The sequence below is a fragment of the Lagenorhynchus albirostris genome, chromosome 20 (genome assembly GCF_949774975.1).
Source record: "Lagenorhynchus albirostris chromosome 20, mLagAlb1.1, whole genome shotgun sequence".
Taxonomy (NCBI): domain Eukaryota; kingdom Metazoa; phylum Chordata; class Mammalia; order Artiodactyla; family Delphinidae; genus Lagenorhynchus; species Lagenorhynchus albirostris.
The window spans coordinates 2,399,240-2,421,006 of record NC_083114.1 but is presented as its reverse complement, the minus strand read 5'-3'; the positions used below and the strand labels follow the sequence as shown (position 1 = coordinate 2,421,006).

Genomic DNA, 21,767 nt, shown 5'->3' with positions numbered 1-21,767 from the left:
TAGAAATGGGCCGTGCAGAACTGCACCACAAATATGTCAGATGAATTCCCTGGGAGCCCAGGAAAGGTGGCGCTTAAAGCCGTCCCTGCTGCTCTGACAACCAGCAAAGGCAGGTGGCAGCAGAGACCACTCAAGAGGGACTGTCTTGCGGGGCTCAGCCTGAGCCAGACGGACGGGGCTGGGATCTCAGCAAGGCTCACCACCTTCCCTCTGGCCTGTCAGACACTGACACTGAGGACCCGCTATTGTCAGAGGCCTGTTCCCAGGGAAACTGACCCTGAGATCTCTGGGCTGTGCACAAGGAACTCACCCGGGAGCACTGTGGAGACCCACACCTGCAGGGGCAGGGGCAGGGCCGGCGGCAGAGGGGGGCAGCGGTGGAGCGGTCACAGCAGAGGCTCAGCTCCTCCCAGGGCAGCTCTGCCCCAGGACGCCCTCCAGGGCTGCCCCACGCTGAAGCAAGGGCCAAGGGCCAGGCCTTTCTCCACGCCTTCACCCCCAGTGGATTAGCCATGGGGGCACGCACCCCGGAAGGCGGTGGCTCTCCCCACAGAGGGCAGGTTCGGGGAGGGGCTCCAGTGGGGTGCTCGGGAGAGGAGGGATTCGGTGCTGGGGGCCCTGGGGGCGCCCCCCGTCCCCCCAGATATTACAGAGCATTCCTGGGCTGGCCACGGGGGGCACCACACACACCCCTAGATTCTCTCCCAGGGGAGTGGACAAGCGGTTGGCATGGTTTCACCACCAGGTGATCTGACCACGGCGGGGGAGGGTCATCTACACGGGCAGAGGGTGGTGACGGCAAGTTTAGCATCCTACCCACCCTATCTGCAAGAATGTGTCCCCCCCTGACGCCACTGAGACGCTTTGCGAACCCCAGCAGAGGTAAGTGCAGGGTGTTCTCCTACTCGTGTTCTTCCTGTGTCTCGGATACCGGAGGGGCCAGGGGTCCTCGGGCACGAGAACGGAGGGGCCTCCTGGACTCGGGGGCATCCCCGTCCGGCCTCAGCATCTGCCCGTGGCTGGGTCGGCGGGTGCCGAGAGCAGCCGGGCTTTGCCGGCCTGGACGTCCCTTCTGGCTCCACTACTCCCACGTCCGACAGCCGTCCCTCCTCAAACCCGCTCCGTGTTCCATGACACCCCACCTTACGGTAAGCAGCACAACCACGCCGTCAGTGACACAGCCAGAGATCTGCAATGAACTGAACCCCTCCTCTCTCCTGCACACACCCCCAAACGACCCGCCTGTCCATCAACTGACGAAGGGATAAACAAATCGCTCAGCTCTAAGCAGGAATGAAGTTCCAGCTCACGGTACGATGCGGATGAACCTCGAAAACGTTATGTCAAGGGAAAGAAGCCAGAAGCAAAAGGCCACAGACTTCAACTCCATTTAGATGAAATGTCCAGATCAGACAAATCTACAGGGACAGAAAATAGAGCAGCCGTGGTTGCCAGGGGCTGCGGGGGAGGGGATACCGAGGAGGTGACTGCTCCCAGGTACAAGGTGATAAATATGCTCTAAAAGTGATGGTGGCGACGGCTGCACAACTCTGAGAATACGCTAAACCCCACAGACTTGTACACTTTATATGAATTGTATCTCCATAAAGCTGGCATTAAAAAAAAAATTCTTCAGAGGCTCCCACTGGCTTGAGGGTACAGTTCAAAGCTCTCGACTGGGTCTCCTCCAGGCCCACCGCAGGTGGCCACCGTGCACTCAGCGACTGCAAACCACTTCCTTGATCGGCGACCGAGAACTTGCTGTTCTCTTCCTGCGGCATTCCCGCTGTCCCCGCCCCACCGACACACCTGGGTAACCCTGACTCCCCTCAAGATTCAGGTTATAAATCAAACAGGAGGACGTGTCTTGATGACTCAGCTTTTCGCTGAGAACTTCTCTACTGTGTTTACACGTAAGAAAATGTTTCCTGGTTCATCGAGACCCAACCGGTTGCTTTCTTCAAACCAAAGGGCTTTGGCCCCCGTAAGACTACACTGTATTTGAGCCCTTAAGGTCTGCTTTCGATGGTTCTCTCTCTCCTCTTTACTGTCACGTAACCAGGAAGCAGCGTAAGTCAGGGATGAAGAATAAGAGCTCGGGGGTCAGACCCGACTTTGAATCCTGGCCTTCATCAGTTAATTAATTAAGCCTCGTAACTTCATCATTCTCTGCCTCAGTTTCCTCAACGGAAAAAAAAATAGATAATGACAGTACCTACAGCCTAAAACTACGACGATTAAGTGAGATTAAATGACCTAAAGGCCCTAAGAGTGCCTACTAAAACGGAAGCTGTTATTAAAATACGACAAACTTTTATTTTTTAACATACTGATATAAAATTCTAGCAGCCTCGCTCTCCTAATTCTGTTGCGAGTTTCTCTGACATTCATTCCTTCATTCATTTACTCACTCACTCAACAAGCATTTACCGGGGGCTTAATACATGGAAGAAGTGACATGTCACGACTGTACATAGTATGACGGCTTGAGTAACTGTACCATGAGTGTGTGTTATTTTGTTGTGTTTGTTTTACATCGAACTTGGTTATTCCAAAACTCCTTCTGCTGACTCTTGGCCCTGTTCTGAGCAGACACCGCTGATGGAGAGCCGGGTCTCATTCACTCTGGCCTACGTTTGCACTATTTTTTTACAGTGCTACTCTGCACGGGACAGGGAATAGACAGGCTAACTCAGTCTGCACTTTTGTTCTGGAAAAAGAAAAATGGCGACGGAAAACTCAAGGAAGAGGGTAAAAAATCTGTATTTCACCGGGGAACCCTCGAGGAGACCTTCCGAAGCCAGGGCTGTGATGCTCCCCGAGGTGTTTCCCAAGATCTCACCGGGGAGGTGAGCGCTGGGGTGGCCAGAGGCTTCAGAGACCAGCTCTGTGGTCAAGTTAAAGAAGAGAATGGCGCTCAGGCCCAACTCAGCACCACCGAGGTGCCCGGGGCGGGCAAGAGGCCCCATCTCATTCGGGACATGATCACCTCGGTCCACAAGCCCACAGCCCCCCAGAGCTGAGGGTCTCCCTAAAGAAGGGACGCTGCAGTTGAGACCTAAAGCTTAAGACAGGACCTGCAGGGGGAGGAAGGGGGCAGCCACACCTGAGGGCGAGAACTGCGCCCGGCAGGGATGGGGGTGGGGGGAGGGCAGTGAAGGGGCCAAGGCTGGAGGGGGAAGCAGACAAGCAGACGGGTGGGGAAGTGACCACGCGGAGTCCTGCTGGCTGTGGCAACGGCTCGCCTACCCGGGGGCCACTCCCCCTTCTTTTCTTACTTAGAACGCTCATTTATTCAGGAATCAGGCTGTGATCCTGTGATTTCAGGGAAGGTGACCAAGGGAGGGTGTGTGACCCAGTTCTGACCAGGTATAAAGGGAGGGCTGCTGAGGGGCTCCCAGGGAAAGTTCTTCCCACGGGACTGAGAGCCTCCTGCCTGCAGGGACCGTGGAGACCAGACGCTGAAGAGGTCACGCTCACCTGCACCCCAGGCAGAAGGGCTGAGAGGGTCACGGAGCCGCCTGCCTGGAGCCGTGACGTTACCCCGCCTGGACCCCAGGCTCTGGGTTACGGAGTGCAGTGCGCATCTGCCGGCTCCGGCACCGACACCAGGGGTCTGTTTCTCACGGTCCAAAGCGTCACCTGGGTATCCTCACGGATCACCTGCTATTTAAGGCAGGGTCCAGGTCCCTCCAGTCCTGGCAGGGTCCTATTCTCAGTCACGGAGACAGGATCATCCAGTTGGCCACGCCGTCCTCTCGAATTCTGCTTTTGCCGTTTGTGGCCAGTAGCTACCCTAATTATTCTGCCTTGGTGACCAACGCTGGTCGCACAATCATCATGTCACCTCTAGTTTTCCCCGACCATTCACAGCAAGTGTTTCTTTACGATCCCCTTACTCCTCGGGACAAAACACCTGAGTTTTTGCAGAAAGAACTGAATTTCAAAGGATACCACCTATAAGCTTTCAACCTCAGGAGGGGAAAAACATCAGTGTTTTCTCTGAAAACGTCTAGGTTCCAAGCCTTATAAACTCTCTAGCTTGACATCAAGATCCCAAATGAATGAAAACTTGAAAGTCAAAAAAATGTAAACCTGGGTTGCATTATAGTCTGGAAACAATGATGTGGTCCAACTCCACGCCCCTGGCTGGCTGGGGCAGGCACGTGTGCGATCGCAGGAGGCCGAGACCTCAGGATTCTGTGGAAATCAGCCCCTCCCTCAAAGCTGTGCAGAGGTAGGTTACATACTCACACAGAAAGCTGCCAGCAAAGTTGTATAATGGGTGTCACAGAAGCTCAAAGAATGAAGACATTAGCTGAAGACAAAAAAATGAGAGGAAGAGAAAGCCTACAAAACATTCACACCATTAACAAACACACCCGCCAACTGTCCACTCACTGTATGAGGAACTGACACACACGCACCCCACCCCCTCGCCCCGTACCAGAAAAAAGTACTTTTTAACGCCTTTCCGAGGCTCTTCTAACAGTATCTGAGTCACTTAAGTAACTTATCTAATTATCTAAACTGGAGACTTCTCCAGATTTACTAAATCTAAAAGGTCACAGGATGGTTTGGCATTGCCTTTCCTCTCTGTAAATAGGTTGTTTTGTTCTTTTCTCGTAATATTCACCTTCTGCCAAGAATAGGTGGACGGATGCAGGGCTCAAGGGCAAGAGCTGTTCAGCACCACACAGTCTGCTTGGTGACAAAGAGGACAGCCACCCTGGCATCTGCTTAAGGAGGTTACGTTTGAAAGTTCTATGCAAAGTGTCCAGTGAAGCAGTTGAGAACTGGAGACTCAGAATTTACCCAGGAATGCAAAAGTGGCTTAACATCAGACTGCCTTAGAAAGTCTGTTACCCTAATCTACCTCATTCACACATTAAAGGAGAAAACTCATTATGATTATATAAAAACTATAAGATTTTAGTAGATGTACAAGATCTACTGCATAGATCTTACAGATGTCTAAGGTCTACAGCAAATATAGAAAAATTCAATCCCCATCCTTTTTTTAAAAACAAGCAATGAAGTTAAAACACTAATTCTTCGCAAAATACTTGCATAACTCAATAAAAGGTATACAGCCAATGCCTACCATGGACATCCTTCATGATGAAATGCTGAAAGCACTCCCTTTAAATCAGGAACAAGGCCAGGATCCCTCTACCATCACGCTTCTACTGTACACATGGAAAGGGCCCATGGTCACCAAATTAACCATCAGCTGAGTCAGGAGGACCCAAGCGTTCTAGCTGGTCCAGCATTTATATCCTCATTAGAGTTTTGTGCTAAAAGTGCTCTGGTTTCCTTTGGGCAAGAATCCCTACGTCTTACCATCTAAATTCACGGTTGCTGGTGGGTCAGTTGATATGCTTCGGTGGGGCTACAATAAGCTATTAGGCTAGGAGATCTGGGTTTTACTTTCCTACGTAACAGAAAAGGGCATAAAGATTAGAAGTTACAACTTCTCTGTGTACAAGCACAAAATTACCGACCTAAGATCTCAATCTGTGACATCATGCCTCACACCTTTTACCTCCAACTCATGTCAAAATACTAGCTAGGACCTTTTTCATCCTACTGTCAAGTATGTGATCATTCTAATCAGCAAGCAATTAATAAAGATATGGAATATACAAATAATATAATAAACAGCTTGATTTAAAGCATATATATTAAAAAATGCTTTTTCTTTCTCTCCAAAATAGATTCCATTTATCCTAGAAAATTCTAGACTTTACTGTCTTCATTTAGCCAAAGCTATAATAAGGGGCAAATTCATAGCTTTAAATACTTATACTATCAACCAAGAAAGGATAAACTTAAATGAACAAAGAATTCTACTCAAGAAACTAAGAAGAAACCAAAGAAATATACAAAAGGCAGGATGAAATAACTGATAAAGATAAAAGTAGAAACAAATTAATCAGAAACAGATTAATAGGAGAATTGATAAACTAATCCAACTGGGTCTTTGTGTTCACAGAATGTGGAGTGACATACTCTGTTCCCCTGAATTGGAAGATTAAATATTGTAATTATGCCAGTTCAAGTTTGTATGCATGTCAAAATGTGCTTAACCTAGGAAAATGTCTGAAAAGACAAAGAGTAAAAATGTTAGCGGCATTTTTTTCCTCCAAGTAGTGAGATTAAAGGTAATATTTATTTTCTTCTTAACACTTTTCTGTATTTTCTAAACCTTCTGTGATGAATATACAACTTTTTGATCAGAAAAATAAGCTATTGTCTTAAGATGCCAAATTATTTCTCGCTGATGCACGTATTTAATGTAATGCCAATGGAAATAACAAAGAGACAGATGAAGGACTGAGGGAGGACTTCAAGAAAGTTGCCTGGGAGATCAAACATTTTGCAACAGAGTAACAGAGGGGGGATTATTCCAGACACGAAATCTCAATGTAAAGCTACAAATTACCAACCGACAGTTCACATGGGCACCTGGCTAGTACCTGCCAAGGGTACCGCTTCCACACTTTCAAATAAAATGCTGTGAATTCAGAACACAATGATAAAAACTTCTAACACTGCCCACCACTCAGATCGGCCCAATGCCAGAATCAGGCTCAACTGTCAATCAGTGACAATTCTTAAGGCAGATAAAGCAGGAAAGAGAAATCCCCCTGGGGGTTCAGGGCAAATTTGTTTCTTAAAAGAGTGACAGCCTCTGAAATAAGGTGGGAAGATGTTTTCAAGCTCTCTCACCAAGGGACCCCTAAATCACAGACCCAGAGCTTAGAGGAAACAGGAAATTGGAAGCCACCTGTCTACACTTTTCCAGCACTGCTCTGTGGGTGGGCAGAATATCACACAATCGGGCTTCCCTGGTGGCACAGTGGTTGAGAATCCGTCTGCCAATGCAGGGGACACGGGTTCGAGCCCTGGTCCGGGAAGATCCCACATGCCGCAGAGCAACCGCGCCCGTGTGCCACAACTACTGAGCCTGCACTCTAGAGCCTGCGAGCCACAACTACTGAGCCTGCATGCCACAACTGCTGAAGCCCATGTGCCTAGAGCCTGTGCTCCACAACAGGAGAGGCCACCGCAATGAGAGGCCCGTGCACTGCAAGAAAGAGTAGCCCCCGCTCACCGCAACTAGAGAAAGCCCATGCGCAGCAACGAAGACACAATGTAGCCAAAAATGAATACATAAATAAATTTATAAAAAAGAATATCACACAATCACCAGCAATCTTCACCACAGAACAAAGGTCCAGACTGATTAAAGGATTATTTTTAAAAATGAAGGTGGTGATCATTTATTCGATCCTGGGTTGGGGAAGATCTTTCTAAGTAAAAAGGGGAAGGGTCAAAGAAGAAATGAAAACCAGATCTGAATGACCCAACAACTTGATACCAAGTGTTGGCTACGGGTCAGGGAATCCCTCTGCTGGTGGGAGCACCTGTGTCACACTCCTGGCGGCCAATCTGGACAAATGCATTCAAAGTCCTTAAAACAGTCATACTCTGACACAGTAAGTCAATGAGTAGGAATTTTTCCTAAGTCAGAGAGATAAAAAATGATTTACACTATTGAAAGACTGGAAAAGAACAAAAATGTTCAACAACAGGTGACTAGCAAAGTACTTAGGAAATATTTATAGAACAGAGTACTATCTGGCCTTCAACATCATGTTTCAAAGAAGAGTTAATGATTAACTAATAGTTAATAGTTAATAACACGCTCAGGAAACATCAGATTTTTAAAAACTTAATATACACAGGATGACTCTAAAAAAAATTTGTTTTAACTTGTGTGACACACACACACACACACACACACATCTGGAAGAAAACACCAAAATAGTGGTTATAGCATTACTTGGTGGGGAAACTTGGGGTGGTTTTAATTTTCTGTTCCTAGGTGCCCAAAGCATGGTATCTGAGAGACCTGGAAGCCTCTCACTCATTCCTTCAAGACTCAGCTTACTGCCACCTCTTCCAGCAAGTCCTCCGGCACTACTACCTCCTTTATCCACGTTTTTCTAGGTGTTCCTCTGGGCACTGGACTCCGGGCTGTCCTCTGCGATGCTCTTTAATCCCACATCATCTTTATCCCTGCATCAGACTCACTATATCCCCACTACACATTCAACTGCTGCAGCCAGAAACTGGGGTGTCTCGTTTCTGCATCCCCAGTCTGTCTGGACTCTGACAGATCTTCAGGCTAGAATGCTGGATTATGAATGAAATCGAGTGCCTGATTCTCTGTGCCGTGTGCCTCTAAAGGCCGAGGAGGGCTGCGCTTTCAAGGATGAGCAAACACTGGCAGAGAGAACGCCCCTTACCTTGGACAGCAGGCTTGAGACACGCTTAACCTCACCACGTGCCTTCAGCAGTTCCTGTCTGAGCTCCGCGCAGGACTGTTCCAGCTGTTCCTTCTCGGCTCGGGCCACTGTCAACATTTCCTGAACCTCACAGCCCTCGGCCGTGTGCCCTGGGGGGCTGGTCTCTATGGCTTTAGGCTTCTCATTCTCCAGGTGCGCCTTCAGAGACCCGTTCTCCACCTTGAGCCCTTCCAAGGGAACCCGACACTCCTCCAGGGTCTCGGCCATGGTCCCGCTGTCGCGCCGTTCCGGCTCCAGGAAGGTGGTCCGTTCCCCGTTCTCCTCCTCCAGGAGCCGGACTGTCTCCAGAGCCCCCCGGTCCTCCCCGCCCTTCCTCAGACGGCAGGTCAGCTGCTGCTGCATGTTGAGCAGCTTCTCCCGCTCGAAGCGGCCCTGCTCCAGGATCTCCGTGCAATTCTGCTCCAGCTCCAGGATTTTTCCTTCCTGGGTGCTGAGCTCCCCACTCTTGACTCGCTCCTGCAGGAGGGTCATCAGCTTCTCGTTCTCCTGACTCAGCTGCTCCGCCCTCTCCCGATGCTGATGAAAGGACGCTTCCAGGAGCGTCTTCTCGTCCGTCAGCTTCTCGTTTTCAGCCGTCAATTCCTGCACCATCTGCTGCTGGTCCGACAGCTCCTGCAACGTGGCCTGCAGCTCCTCGGCAGTGCTGTGGTGGTTTTCTTCCATCCTGTGGATCTTCTCCGTCAGGGACGCCAGGGACAGCTCGCTCGCGGTGTGCGGGGAGCTGCCAGCCGCCAAGCACCTGGAGCTCTTGACGAGGCTCCCGGCGGGGGACAGGGGCCCCGGAGGGGCGTCTGCTGGGATGTGCTCGAAGTCGGAGGCGTCCGGGGACAAGGAAGCCTTGGTGACATCACTGCTCGAAGAGCCCGACGTCCGCAACACACCTTCGTGTGGGCCTTTTTTACACACGTCCATTTCACCCGACAACTCATTTCCCATCGGGCTCCCGAAGCTGGACTCCTGAGTTACCGACGTCCGGCAGCTGCTGTCCCCCGTGTGACTCGCTCCCCCCTCTGAATTTGGGGAATGCTCAAAATAAGTCAGTTTCTCCTTCAAGGCCCGGTTTTCATCCTCAAGCTCAGCGAGCTCTTTCTGGAAGTTCTTGTTCTTCTCCTCGAGGGCTCTGATCAAAGGCTCCGAGTCACCCGGCAAGACTGACGCTCCGTCCACACTTGGGTCCAAAGCGTCAGCCCCTTCGGTGTTCTGAGTCCACTTCTCCATCCATTTCTTGAGTTCACTTCGGAGCCTGTTAATTTCACCATCTTTCTCTTTGGCTTCTGCCAAGAGTTCCCGAACCTGGGACTCGAGCGCGGCCTTCTCTGCGTCTTCGTGCTCCGGCCTGGGTCTCGTGGGAGTGGCCCGCACGTGCTTGGTGGGGGTGGGCGTGCTGGAAGAGGTGGGGCTGGATACCGCTTTCCTGGAGTTGGAGGGACCGCGTGGCAGCGTTCTCTCTCTCGAGACAGCTACCGCGAGTTCTCGAGGGGTGGGAATGCCTGTCCGCTTGGCTGCTGCCCCAGCCCCTGAAGAGAGAAGGAGAAACCAGTGAAACCCAGCGAGCGCTTGTATAAACAACTCCAACTACAGGGCACGGTGAGCAGGGCGGCTGTTGCCTCCCTCCATCCCCCTCCCCTAAGTAACTACCTGGCTCTGACTGGGGTTTCTGTACCTGTACTTCAGTGGGGAGCTGACTACAAGCTGAGCTCCTCAGCATAACCCCATCCCCAGCCATGGCTGCTGGTTCAAGGCACAGCACGAGCCCCCCAGTCAAGGTCCATGAGACACAAGGAGAGGTTTCCTGGGCGAGTTTCTAAAACATACTGGACACGGGTGAGCAATTGTGTTAAGTCTGGCGATGGCTGGCAACCACCATCACAAGAGGAAGGTGAGGATGCAGGGTAGAAAGAAGGAAACCGAGCTCTTAGTGGACTGTGGAGCTGTGCACCAGTCACCCTGAGGCTGGCCCTACCCCTAGCCTTCCAATTACACAAGCCAACAGTCACCCTTCATGAGTCACCCTGAACTGGGTTTTCTGTAACTTGCAACAGAATACATCTGAACTGAGAGTCCTGGCACCTAAACAAAATACAGGATTGTTGTGAATTCCTAAATAAACACTCAAAAAAATTTTATCATTAACTTTTTTTTTTTTTTTTTTTTTTGCGGTACGCGGGCCTCTTACTGTTGTGGCCTCTTCTGTTGCGGAGCACAGGCTCCGGACGCGCAGGCTCAGCGGCCATGGCTTACGGGCCCAGCCGCTCCACGGCTTGTGGGATCTTCCCGGACCGGAGCACAAACCCGTGTCCCCTGCATCAGCAGGCGACTCTCAACCACTGCGCCACCAGGGAAGCCCTATCATTAACATATTTTGACTGAGCACAAATTCGATGAAGAAATCATAAGACCCAAATAATACTAAGGAGACACGGATCTGATTCAATGACCTATTATTTTTAACCTAAGTGTGAATGCTGTGTGCATTTATATTCATATAGAAACAGGAACCAACAGGATAAGGGCCCAGTATGTTCATCTATGGTATGGTTTTCAATGCCAAACGGATTTATATAACATGGAAATGATTCAGGATTTAGAATACTTATAATGGGAAATGTAAGGTATGGAACTATTTGTTATTTTCCCCTATACCACCATCGTTATTTTTTAGTCTTCATCTATACTACATTTTTAATTTTCACTTATACTATTTACTCTAGACGATGTCAAAAAAAATTCTAGGGGTGAAAACCCAGACATCGATCTCCTAAATGCTCTAGAAATAAAACCCCCTTGGAGGTTAAAGTATAAAATGAAAAATCTGGACCTCTTTTACAAACTCAAAAGACATTTGATGAATCACAGCCGATCGCAGTAACTTATACATTTGCACCGTGGGTTGGAGGCCTCTGCTGTGTAGGGAGGGTTGGGAGCAGGGACGCGCCCACAGGCTGGCAGAGGCCTCCGTCTTCTGAGGCAGAAGCAGAAACCACTGTGGTGAAACAGCTCTGAACCCACTGCCAAGACAGCTACTGAGACATGAGCAGCTGCATCTCCCAGCATCCCAGAATCCGAGGGGATGAAGTGGAGGCGGGTGGCATCCTCTGCTAGGTGTCTGATGGCTGAGTGCTTTGAAAACTTTGACATAATAAAGGCTAAACTGTCATATTCATACACTGGAAAGTTATGGTTTTTAAGTTAACTTTTCCAAATTAAGTTACCAGAAAGCTAAGAGCACGATAATACACATGTAATGCACGTAGGTGTCCAGACGCCTCACTTGCCATCACGCTAAACAGTGATGAAGAAAAGATGCATTTAATTATTCTTGTAAAATGAAGATTAAAACCACTAAGCGATAAAACATTTTAGTAACACCAGCCCTCTGGAGTGAAGTAATCTTGGCAAGGACCATAATGAAAACTGGAGGGTAACTAAAGTTTCAACATAATTACAGTCAGAACAGGCAAAGCTGAGAGACCAGGACTGACTGTCATAGAGGCGTTTTCCATTCCTAATAACACCACTAAAAGTAAGGCTCCTTTTCAGCTATTTGTTGGTTTGGGAAGAATGACAGAGGACCGTAGACCAACCCAGGCATCATTCTCAGCTACAGCTTCAGTCCTTCCTTTTGCCAACAAATCTTGGTCTGTTCGCCACTTGGTGTTACTTATGCCTTATCTAAACCACTAGGAATTTGCTTACATCAAACCAAAGTACATTATGAAATGCATCCAGTTGTAGATTATGAAGCACACAGTCCAGCTATACTTTTACCACATCTGCTCCTTTTTCCGTTCTTGCCACTTCATCCCCGGAAGATCAGTATAATTTGCCCCCTGATCTTCTGAAAGCCTCTTCCCATCTCTGGACACATCTTTTCAGAAACTGTAACGAGCCGAGGTTAAGTTGAGAGGGTTGCTAAAATTCATCATCAGACCAAACTAAGGTGGGTGTCGCTCCCCCACCTGTGCTCAGACACCCCGGCACTGTCACTGGCAGGGGGGCGGTCCCCCAGCTTATGATGTCATCCACCAGAAGGGTTCCTCTTCTCAGTTCTCCTTCAAGTACTGAGTTCAGAAGGCTCACCACGGAGCCATCCATCCTGGGCACACTCCCTCGCACAGGACAGCGGGGCAGGGCGACAGCAAAGGTGGCGGGAAGCCTGGGTCCATGGACAGGGCCCGGCTCAGCTGGCGCCCTGAATCTTTCGTCTTCTTCCCCTCCTCACACCAGAGCGCGGCTTACTCCTAACCGAGGCTGGTAGTCCAACTGCAAGAAGTTAAAGTAAAAGCAAGCCCCACCTAATGTGATCATTTTTTTAAGCCGCGTGTGACGTGTCACATTTCACAATGCCAAATGAAAAACTATTGTACGGTGGTTGATCACAGGTGCACCCAACTACGTATCACAGAGACACACACGGGAAAGGAAGAGAGAACACAACAGGAGAGTGTTAAGCTGGCCGGACTGTGAGTAATTTTCCTGTTTCTTTTTATAGTTACATTTATGCAATAAAGAAAAAAAGAGGAGGGAAAAATCCTATCATGCCAACACACAGAGAGAGAAGGGGGTGGGAAAAATTAATCTTTCCACAGAACAAAAAGCACGTTGTGAGTAACAATAGCGCGATCATTTCAATCATGGACCAGGTTTTCAGAAGTGATTCTCAGGAGCTGAAGATAAAATATTTTCAGTCCCTTTCTGACTTCCTCATCTTACCTAAAGAACATGCTACTGGGGCTGTTCTAACGTGCACAGGTGAGGGAAACGGTGGCATTCTGAAGTAAGCGATTAACCTTTGGTTTAGGCACCAAGGATTCGAGGACCTGCTCTACAGGAGATACACGTGGTTCACATCGTCACACGCCTGTTGCCCTGCCTCCTAAACACAAGGGGACTCACTCGTTCTGTGTCTAAAAATCTAAACTATTAGGTTAGTCTTTACTGTTTTTTTTTTTTAAAGCACTGACTAATTTAATCCTCACATCCACGGTGGCATTGGTACTTTTTTGTTTTTTTAATTAATTTATTTATTTTTGGCTGTGTTGGGTCTTGGTTTCTGTGCGTGGGCTTTCTCTAATTGTGGCAAGCGGGGGCCACTCTTCATCACGGTGCGTGGGCCTCTCACTATTACGGCCTCTCTTGTTGCAGAGCACAGGCTCCAGACGCGCAGGCTCAGTAGTTGTGGCTCACAGGCCTAGTTGCTCTGCGGCATGTGGGATCTTCCCGGACCAGGGCTCAAACCCGTGTTCCCTGCATTGGCAGGCGGATTTTCAACCACTGCCCCACCAGGGAAGCCCCTACTGTTAAGTCTTCATAACCCTTTTCTCGGAAAGTTCCAATAATTTCCCCAGCTCCTTGTCCCTCTCCGCTCTTGGCCGGCGGCTCACTTTTGAGAATCTTACCTCTTTTTATTCACGTTTGACACCGGCACCAAATGTTTTTCAGGTTCTCCCGTTCAAGGAACCTTGAAAACATATTTAAAACTTCCCTCCCCCTTTCTTTTTGTAAGCAACCAGTCGGTCACTCAAACGTATTAACTGGTTTTGGAAAAGTCTCCATATTTTTCCCTTCCCTTCAGTATTGAATCTAGGCCAGGTCCTTGGGATGTTCCGTTGAAATTTCTGAAATGTTCTCACAGGGCTTCCTGATTCCAGCCTCTCCCACCTCGGAGATGTTCTGGATCAGTAACCCTTAAAAAACTCTCATTTTTCTGTTCCAGAATCTGTAGGTATTTCCTCTCGTCTGCTGCATCAACGTCAAACCTCTTCCGGTGGCTTCAAGGTCACTCCAAGGTCATGCATAATCTCTAAGCACACAGCCAACCATACTCACTATTTGGGTGTTTCTGCTCTCCACCACCCCCACTGAGCCCTAGCCAGTGTCCCCAATACACATGTGACTTGTGGTATCATTCTCTTTCCACTGGATACTTCAGACTGGCATTTAAACACACTGAATTCTCTTTAATTTAAAAGATACATGCACCCCTATGTTCACAGCAGCACTATTTACAACAGCCAAGACATGGAAACAACCTAAGTGTCCAGTGACGAATGAATGGATAAAGAAAATGTGAGATACACACACACACACACACACACACACACACACACAAATGGAATACTACTCAGTCATAAAAAAGAATGAAATAATGCTATTTGAAACAACACGGATAGACCTAGAGATTATCATACTAAGTGAAGTAAGCCAGACAGAGAAAGAGAAATATCATACAATATCCCTTATACGTGGAATCTTTTAAAAATGATACAAATGAACTTCTTTACAAAACAGAAACAGACTCATAGACATAGAAAACAAACTTATGGTTAGCAGGGGGAAAAGGGGAGAGAGGGATAAATTAGGAGTTTGGGATTAACAGACACACACCACTGTATATAAAACAGATAAATAGGGACTTCCCTGGTGGTGCAGTGGTTAAGAATCCGCCTGCCAATGTAGGGAACACGGGTTCGAGCCCTGGTCCAGGAAGATCCCACATGCCGCAGAGCTACTAAGCCTGTGCGCCACAACTACTCAGCCAGCGCTCTAGAGCCCATGTGCCACAGCTGCTGAGCCCGTGTGCCACAACTACTGAAGCCCACGCGCCTAGAGCCCGTGCTCTGCAACAAGAGAAGCCACCGCAATGAGAAGTCCGTGCACTGCAATGAAGAGTAGCCACCGCTCACTGCAACTAGAGAAAGCCCACACGCAGCAACGAAGACCCAATGCAGCCAAAAATAAATAAATAAATGTATTAAAAAAGAAAAAAAGGGCTTCCCTGGTGGCGCAGTGGTTGAGGGTCCACCTGCCGATGCAGGGGACACAGGTTTGTGCCCCGGTCCGGGAAGATCTCACATGCCGCAGAGCGGCTGGGCCCGTGAGCCATGGCTGCTGAGCCTGCGCGTCCGGAGCCTGTGCTCCACAATGGGAGAGGCCACAAGAGTGAGAGGCCCACATACCGCAAAAAAAAAAAAAAAGGAAAAAAAACCAGGTAAATAACAAGGACCTACTGTATAGCACAGGGAACTATACTCAATATCCTGCAATAACCTATAATGGAAAAGAATCTGAAAAAGAATAGATAATTATATATGTATAACCAAATCACTTTGTTGTATGCCTGAAACTAACGCAACACTGTAAATCAACTATACAATAAAATTTAAAATTTTTTAAAAGAATAAAAAAAAAATATCTGAATCCACATCTTCCTCCAGCTCATCTCTGATCTGCCCCTCCCACTCCCAGCAGAATCCTGCCCCAAGCTGTGTTTACTGGTGGCCTTCATGTCTCCCCCTATATCCCCTCCTCTGCCCACTCCCATTACTCAACCAAATGCCAGTTCATCAGTGACCTCCACTGCAATGGGCGTTTCCAATCCGCTCAGCAGGGCGGGAACAATACCTCCCTTTTTGACACATGCCTCCGATGTCACACGCTGACCTACTCTCTCTGACCTCAGCAGCCACCCCCTGTCTGGTTCCTCCCCCTCCCCGCTCTCTGCATGCCGGAATTCCTCAGATCTCAGTCCTGGGCCTTTTCCCTTCTCTTATTACAAATATTTTCTTGGTGCTTCTACTCAGTGCCATGATTTTAAATATCACCTACATACTGATGACTTCTACATCCCTTCTCTCATACGGTCCTCTCCTCTGAGCAACATCTGAATATCAAACAACTTCATAAGCATAATTGAATTACCATAAAAATACCTCAAGCTAGATAAAAGGGAGAAAGGAAGGCTAGGAAAGTGTGAACAGAATGGGCAAAGGCCCTGGAGTGCAGGGAGGGTGAGGTAGAAGGCTAACTGGCAGAAGGCACTCAGGGAAAGTCTTGCCATTGAGATTCAAGGTGACACACATCCACTAAAACAAGGCCAGGACGCTATGGAAAAGGAACAGAGATAAAACAAGAAGAAGCTCTCAGAATATTTAAGTATGTTTTTCAAATTAAAAGAATTCAATGGAAGGAATGGAATGCAAAATCAAGGAACTCTCTCAATGTGTACAAGAGAATCGAAACAAGATGAAAACAGAAAAAAACACAGAGGGCCAATCCAGGCAATCAAATAATCAATTAATAGGAGTTCCAGAACTATAGATCAGTGGGAACGGAGTGGAGGAAATAATCAAAGAACGGACACACAATTCCCCAAAGTTGAAGAATGTTGAGTCCCCAGAATTCGTGTCAGGCAAAAAGATCTACATGGAGATAGATAAATATTTTTTAAAGTTTCAAAATACCAAGAATGCCTGAAAGTTTAGGGAAGGGGTGTGAACTGAGAATGAGACTGGCCATCATCATGTACAGGTAATACTGAATGCTAGAAGGCAACAAAGTAAACGCCTTCAGAGTTCTGTGGGAAAATGATTTTCAACCTAGAATTCTATACCCAATCTAACTATAAATCAATCAGAGAGGTGGAAAACACGTTTCAAAACACGCAAAGTCTCAGAAAATTAAATTGTGAACACCCTTTCTGAGGAAGTCATTTGAGGATGTGCTCCAGGAAAACAAGGAAACAAATCACAGAGAAGAGGAGGAGTGATCCAGGAAGCACGGTCCTATCAGAGGAAAGCGTTCAAGGGAAGTCCAAGATGGTAACCATGGAGCAAGTCTGGAGAACAAGCCCAAGCTGGGTGAGAGGACAAAGTGCCTAAGAAGGGAATTTCTTTAACAGAACACCTCATCGGATGATGAGTACGGGGGGGTGGGGGGGGGAATGACGGTATAATAAACATGGTGAAGAAAACAGAAACCTCATAAAAACAAGAAGCCACATAAGAAAGGTAACAAAATCATAGCACATGACTTCACTCTGCAAGGAAGACTAGCTATGTAGTCATAAAAACATTAATACTACTTAAATTGACACCAAGTAGGAAAGACCCAAAGTAGGAAAGACTATTTTATAGAACATTTGAATAGTATCATCCTTGTTAGCAAAAAAAGTTAAAGTACAGATGAAAGAAATTGGGAGGTAGAAGACAAGGTGGAGAGAGCTGGCAGAGAGGGGTGGAGACAATAATATCCATCCTCATCTTACAAATGGAGAGTCCAAGATACTAAATACAGTTGACAAAACAAGAAAAAAAGATGAAATACATTATTAAAATAAAAGAGGTAACCACGAAAGGAGCTAAGAATAGTGATATTATGACACTGGGAGGAGGTGAAATGTTATGAGTTAAATCCTCATCTAACACAGCAGGAATCCACAAAACGTCTAAACTTGAAAAATTAAAATATAGCAATGTCGGGGCTTCCCTGGGGGCGCAGTGGTTGAGAGTCCGTTCGCCTGCCGATGCGGGGGACACGGGTTCGTGCCCTGGTCTGGGAGAATCCCACATGCCGCGGAGCGGCTGGGCCCGTGAGCCATGGCCGCTGAGCCTGCGCGTCCGGAGCCTGTGCTCCACAGCGGGAGAGGCCACAACAGTGAGAGGCCTGCGTACCGCAAAAAAAAAAAAAAAAAAAAAGCAATGTCAAGAGAATGATTAGACAAGCCACAGACGGGGTGAAAAAATTTGCCAAAGACGTATCTGATCAAGAACTGTTATCCAAAATACACAGAGAACTCAACAATAGGAAAATGAACGATCTAATTAATGGGCAAAATATGTGAACAGACACCAAGCAAGATATACAGATGGCAAGTAAGCATATGAAAAGCTGCTCAGTGTCGTATGTCATTAGAGAATTGCAAATTAAAACAACAGTGAGATACCACTGCACACCTATTAGGATCGCTAAAACCTCAAACACTGACACCAAATGCTGGTGAAGATGTGGACCAACAGGAACGCATACCTTGCTGGTGGGCACGCAAAGTGGTACAGCCACTCAGGAAGACAGAGTGGTGGTTTCTTACAAAACCAAATATACTCTTGCTGCGCAGTCCAGCAACTGCACTCCTTGGTATTTACCCAAATGAGCTGAACATTTATGTCCGCACAAAAACCTGCACATGGATATCGATAGCAGCTTTCGTCACAGTTGCCAAAACTTGGAAGCAACCAAGATGTCCTTCGGTGGGGGAATGGATAAACTGTGGTACATCAGCCAATGGAATATTAATCAGTGCTAAAAAGAAATGAGCTATCAAGCCATGAAAAGACACAGAAGAACCTTCAATGCATATGACTAAGTGAAAGAGGCCAATTTGAAAAAGGCTACATTCTGTACGATTCCAACAACATGACATTCTGGAAAAGGCAAAACTATGGAGACAGGAAAAGAGATCAGTGATTGCCAGGCTTTTAAGGGGGGCGGGGATGAACAGGCAGAGTGTGAAATATTTTATGGGCGGTGAAGCTCTTCCGTAAAATACTTAGATGATGGATATATGTCGTTATACATTTGTCTAAACCCATATAATGTACAAACACCAAGAATGAGCCCTGATGCAAACTACGGACTCTGGGTGATGATGACATGTAGGCCCATCGACTGTTAACAGGCCCACCGCTCTGGTGCGGGACGCTGCTGGTGGGCGAGGCCATGTGTGGGTGGGAGCAGGGGGCATATGGGAAATCTCTGTACTTTCTGCTCAGTTTTGCTGTGAACCTAAAACTGCTCTAAAAGTCTACTAAAAAAAAACTAAGCAGCATAAGATGATGAAATGGTTACCTTTCAGAAGCGGGACACAAAAGAAGGTGACAGGCAGCAGTGCCCTGGATTTTCATAATAAGGGTCTTGCCCTATTTCATTTTTTAACCTGTGCATCTGTCACTCTGTTAATAAGACTTAAGAAAAAGAAATGTGAGCGTCTGTGGATGCAGTGTGGAAGCAGGTAATCAGCAGTTGGTTTTATAGGCAGCGCTGATCCTTTGGACTTAGAACAAACGAGATAAAGGAGGACAGCTTGAGGCCACTCAGCAAGCAGCAACACTGCCGTGAGGAGTCTCTTATCACGCCTCCGGCCGCACCTTGCCTGTGGCAGTTAAGCCTTTCCATAGCTGGACTGCCTTCCGGAGAATCTCAGTCGAGCGATTTCCAGAAATTCACACATACCTCATATTAAAGAAACTCCCTCTGCAAACCAAACAGAGGAAAACACACAAAAGAGTTCTACACGCACACAAATGAACCAAATGACGTGCTCATCTGGCTTCCTTCACCGAAGGCAAGCAGTAGGGTCCACATTCGGAGCTGGTTTTTGAAACAGGACAAATGGGCTGTCTCGTCTTCACCTCACTTTTCTTTCTCCAGAACGCAGAATTAACTTCACTCACGCTCCATTTCGTCAGCGACTTGGGTGAGGTTTCAAAACACCCGAAAATCTGCATTCTTCTCCTTCCCAAACACTCACGCTGGACCGCAGCCACGACGTACAGTGCTCCAGAACCGGGGAGCTTCTGAACAAAAGACCCCTAACACTCAGGAGGGGCTCTGGCCTGGGGAGGACACAGTGGCCGCTCTGTGCCGGGTTCAAGGCGAGATGGGGCAGGAGACAAAGCGGCAGTGTTTGCAGAAGAGCTTCTTGCACGCGGCCCGAACAGCCGCTCGATTTGTCATCACCAGGAAGAGCCGAAATGCAAACGGGAGCTGGACGGGCAGCTCCCAACGTGCCGGCCGAGAGGCACGGGGACAGCTAGTTTCCCTTGAAACCAAAGTGGCCCGGACTTCGCCCTGCAGGCCACGTGAGCCTCCTCACATACCATCCTCATTGCCTAACCCTAGAGCTCAGCATCTGCACACAGGAATCTCCCAGCATCCCCAGGGTCTCCAGGCAGCAAACGCGAAGAATGAGGGGGATCTGGGGGCGGAGGGGCTCTAGTGAATGAAAAGACCTGCCTCTCCATGCACAGCCTTCCTTCAGGTCAGACAGAAAAGATGGACCCTGCGAGGCTTGATGCAGGGGGGAGCGACCTATCTCGGATCATGATTTAGCCCTGGCTCCTTAAGATGAGACACTTGGCTGTATCTCACAGCGACCCCCAAGAAACTTCCGAGTTCCACCATTAAAAGATATGAAATTCACCTGAATTTGCGCTTGGAGAAACAAGAGAATTAGGTGGACTGGGCAAGCTGAATCCTATTTATCTGATTAGTATCACTTTTCTTTTTCTCTCTCTCTTTTTTTTTAACCACCCATAGGTCAAAACAAACAAAGAACTTTAAGGAACTGTCCACATTCTTTAAACTGGAGTTCACAATGTAGGCAGTGATAACAGCTTTTGCCATGTGTGGAGGGCCTTGGTTTTCACAGCATTTTCATACACATTATGAGGCTCACAAAAGTCAGCTGGCAACGTGCTGTTATCTTCGTCTTATGGAAAAGGAAAACGAGAGCCTGAGAGGCCTCACAATTTGCCTGAGGGTCACATAATAAGTACATCTTCTGAGACCTAAGGAGGCTCAGAATCCTGTTATTTCAGAACTGGAAGAAAAAGAGAAATCATGCAGCCTCATCTTCCACGAAAAGTAGTTATCGACAGCACCCAACTTCTGCTGCTGTTCTGAACTCTCACGTTGGGCCCAGCATTAGCTGCTTCCACTGTTGAGCAGCTCAAATAGTCGGACCTTCCTTCTTTATACTCAGCTGAACGGTGTCTTCGTTAACATGGCACATGTGGGTTCCAGTTCCGAAACCATCTGGAACCACAAACAACAAATGGACTGCCTTTTCCACGTGACATCTGAACATCTGAGGGCAGCTTTCATCCCCCTGGTCTTCTATTCTCGAGACAGGACATTCCTAACCCTTCCCGCCAGGCCTCCCAGGACCCGGGGCCAGTCACCGGATGAACTGCCTGGAGATCCCCTGATTTAGCAAGGTCCCTCCGAAATGTCACCCAGAATCTCAAAAATGCTGCGGACGTGGTCACTAGGAGTTTTTGCAACAGAAAATCCAAGTCAAGCTTGCAGTAATAAAAAGAGAGGTTTTGGGGCTCACAGAACTGGAAGTCCAGGAGCGGCCCAATGTCAGGTCCAGCTCAGCAGGAAGATGTCCTCAGGGCCCATTTCCCTCCATCCCTTCCCGGACAGGTGCCCTTCATCAGTAAGCTGCTCTGCCTCAGGGCCCCAGGATGCCCCTGGCAGCTCGAGGCCTCATATCTATCTGCACACCCCCAAACCCAGTGAAGAGAGCTAAGTCTCTCCCAGAAGCCCCGACAATGTCTCCTCACATCTCAGTCTGACTGGACCATCCTCGTCTCACTGATGTCAAGGGATTGGCTGATCTACTAAAAGTGGAGAAATGGTGAATTAGCCAAGGAGAATTCCTGAAAGAAGAGGGAAGTAGATGCTGGAAACAAACATCAAAGTTTCAGAAAGTGTTCACAACGTGGTCTGAGCAAAGCTGAGTCAGTTTCCTGGTATAGTACGCCAGTATGGGAATACAGCATAGAGAAAATGGCATAGTACTCCAGTTCAAAACGAAGAAACAAATAA

The 21,767-nt window shown here is 48.0% G+C and overlaps 1 protein-coding gene across 3 annotated transcripts in view; it reads right to left on the bottom strand.

Moving 5' to 3' along the window:
- The window catches only part of SPECC1 (sperm antigen with calponin homology and coiled-coil domains 1), a 183,475-nt gene that overhangs the window by 85,322 nt on the left and 76,386 nt on the right, over positions 1–21,767 (bottom strand). For all 3 annotated transcript variants that reach the window (XM_060133596.1, XM_060133597.1, XM_060133595.1), the window contains one exon: positions 8,316–9,892. In XM_060133596.1, coding sequence (XP_059989579.1) covers positions 8,316–9,892 — 1,577 coding nt within the window. The remainder of the gene's footprint in view (positions 1–8,315; positions 9,893–21,767) is intronic.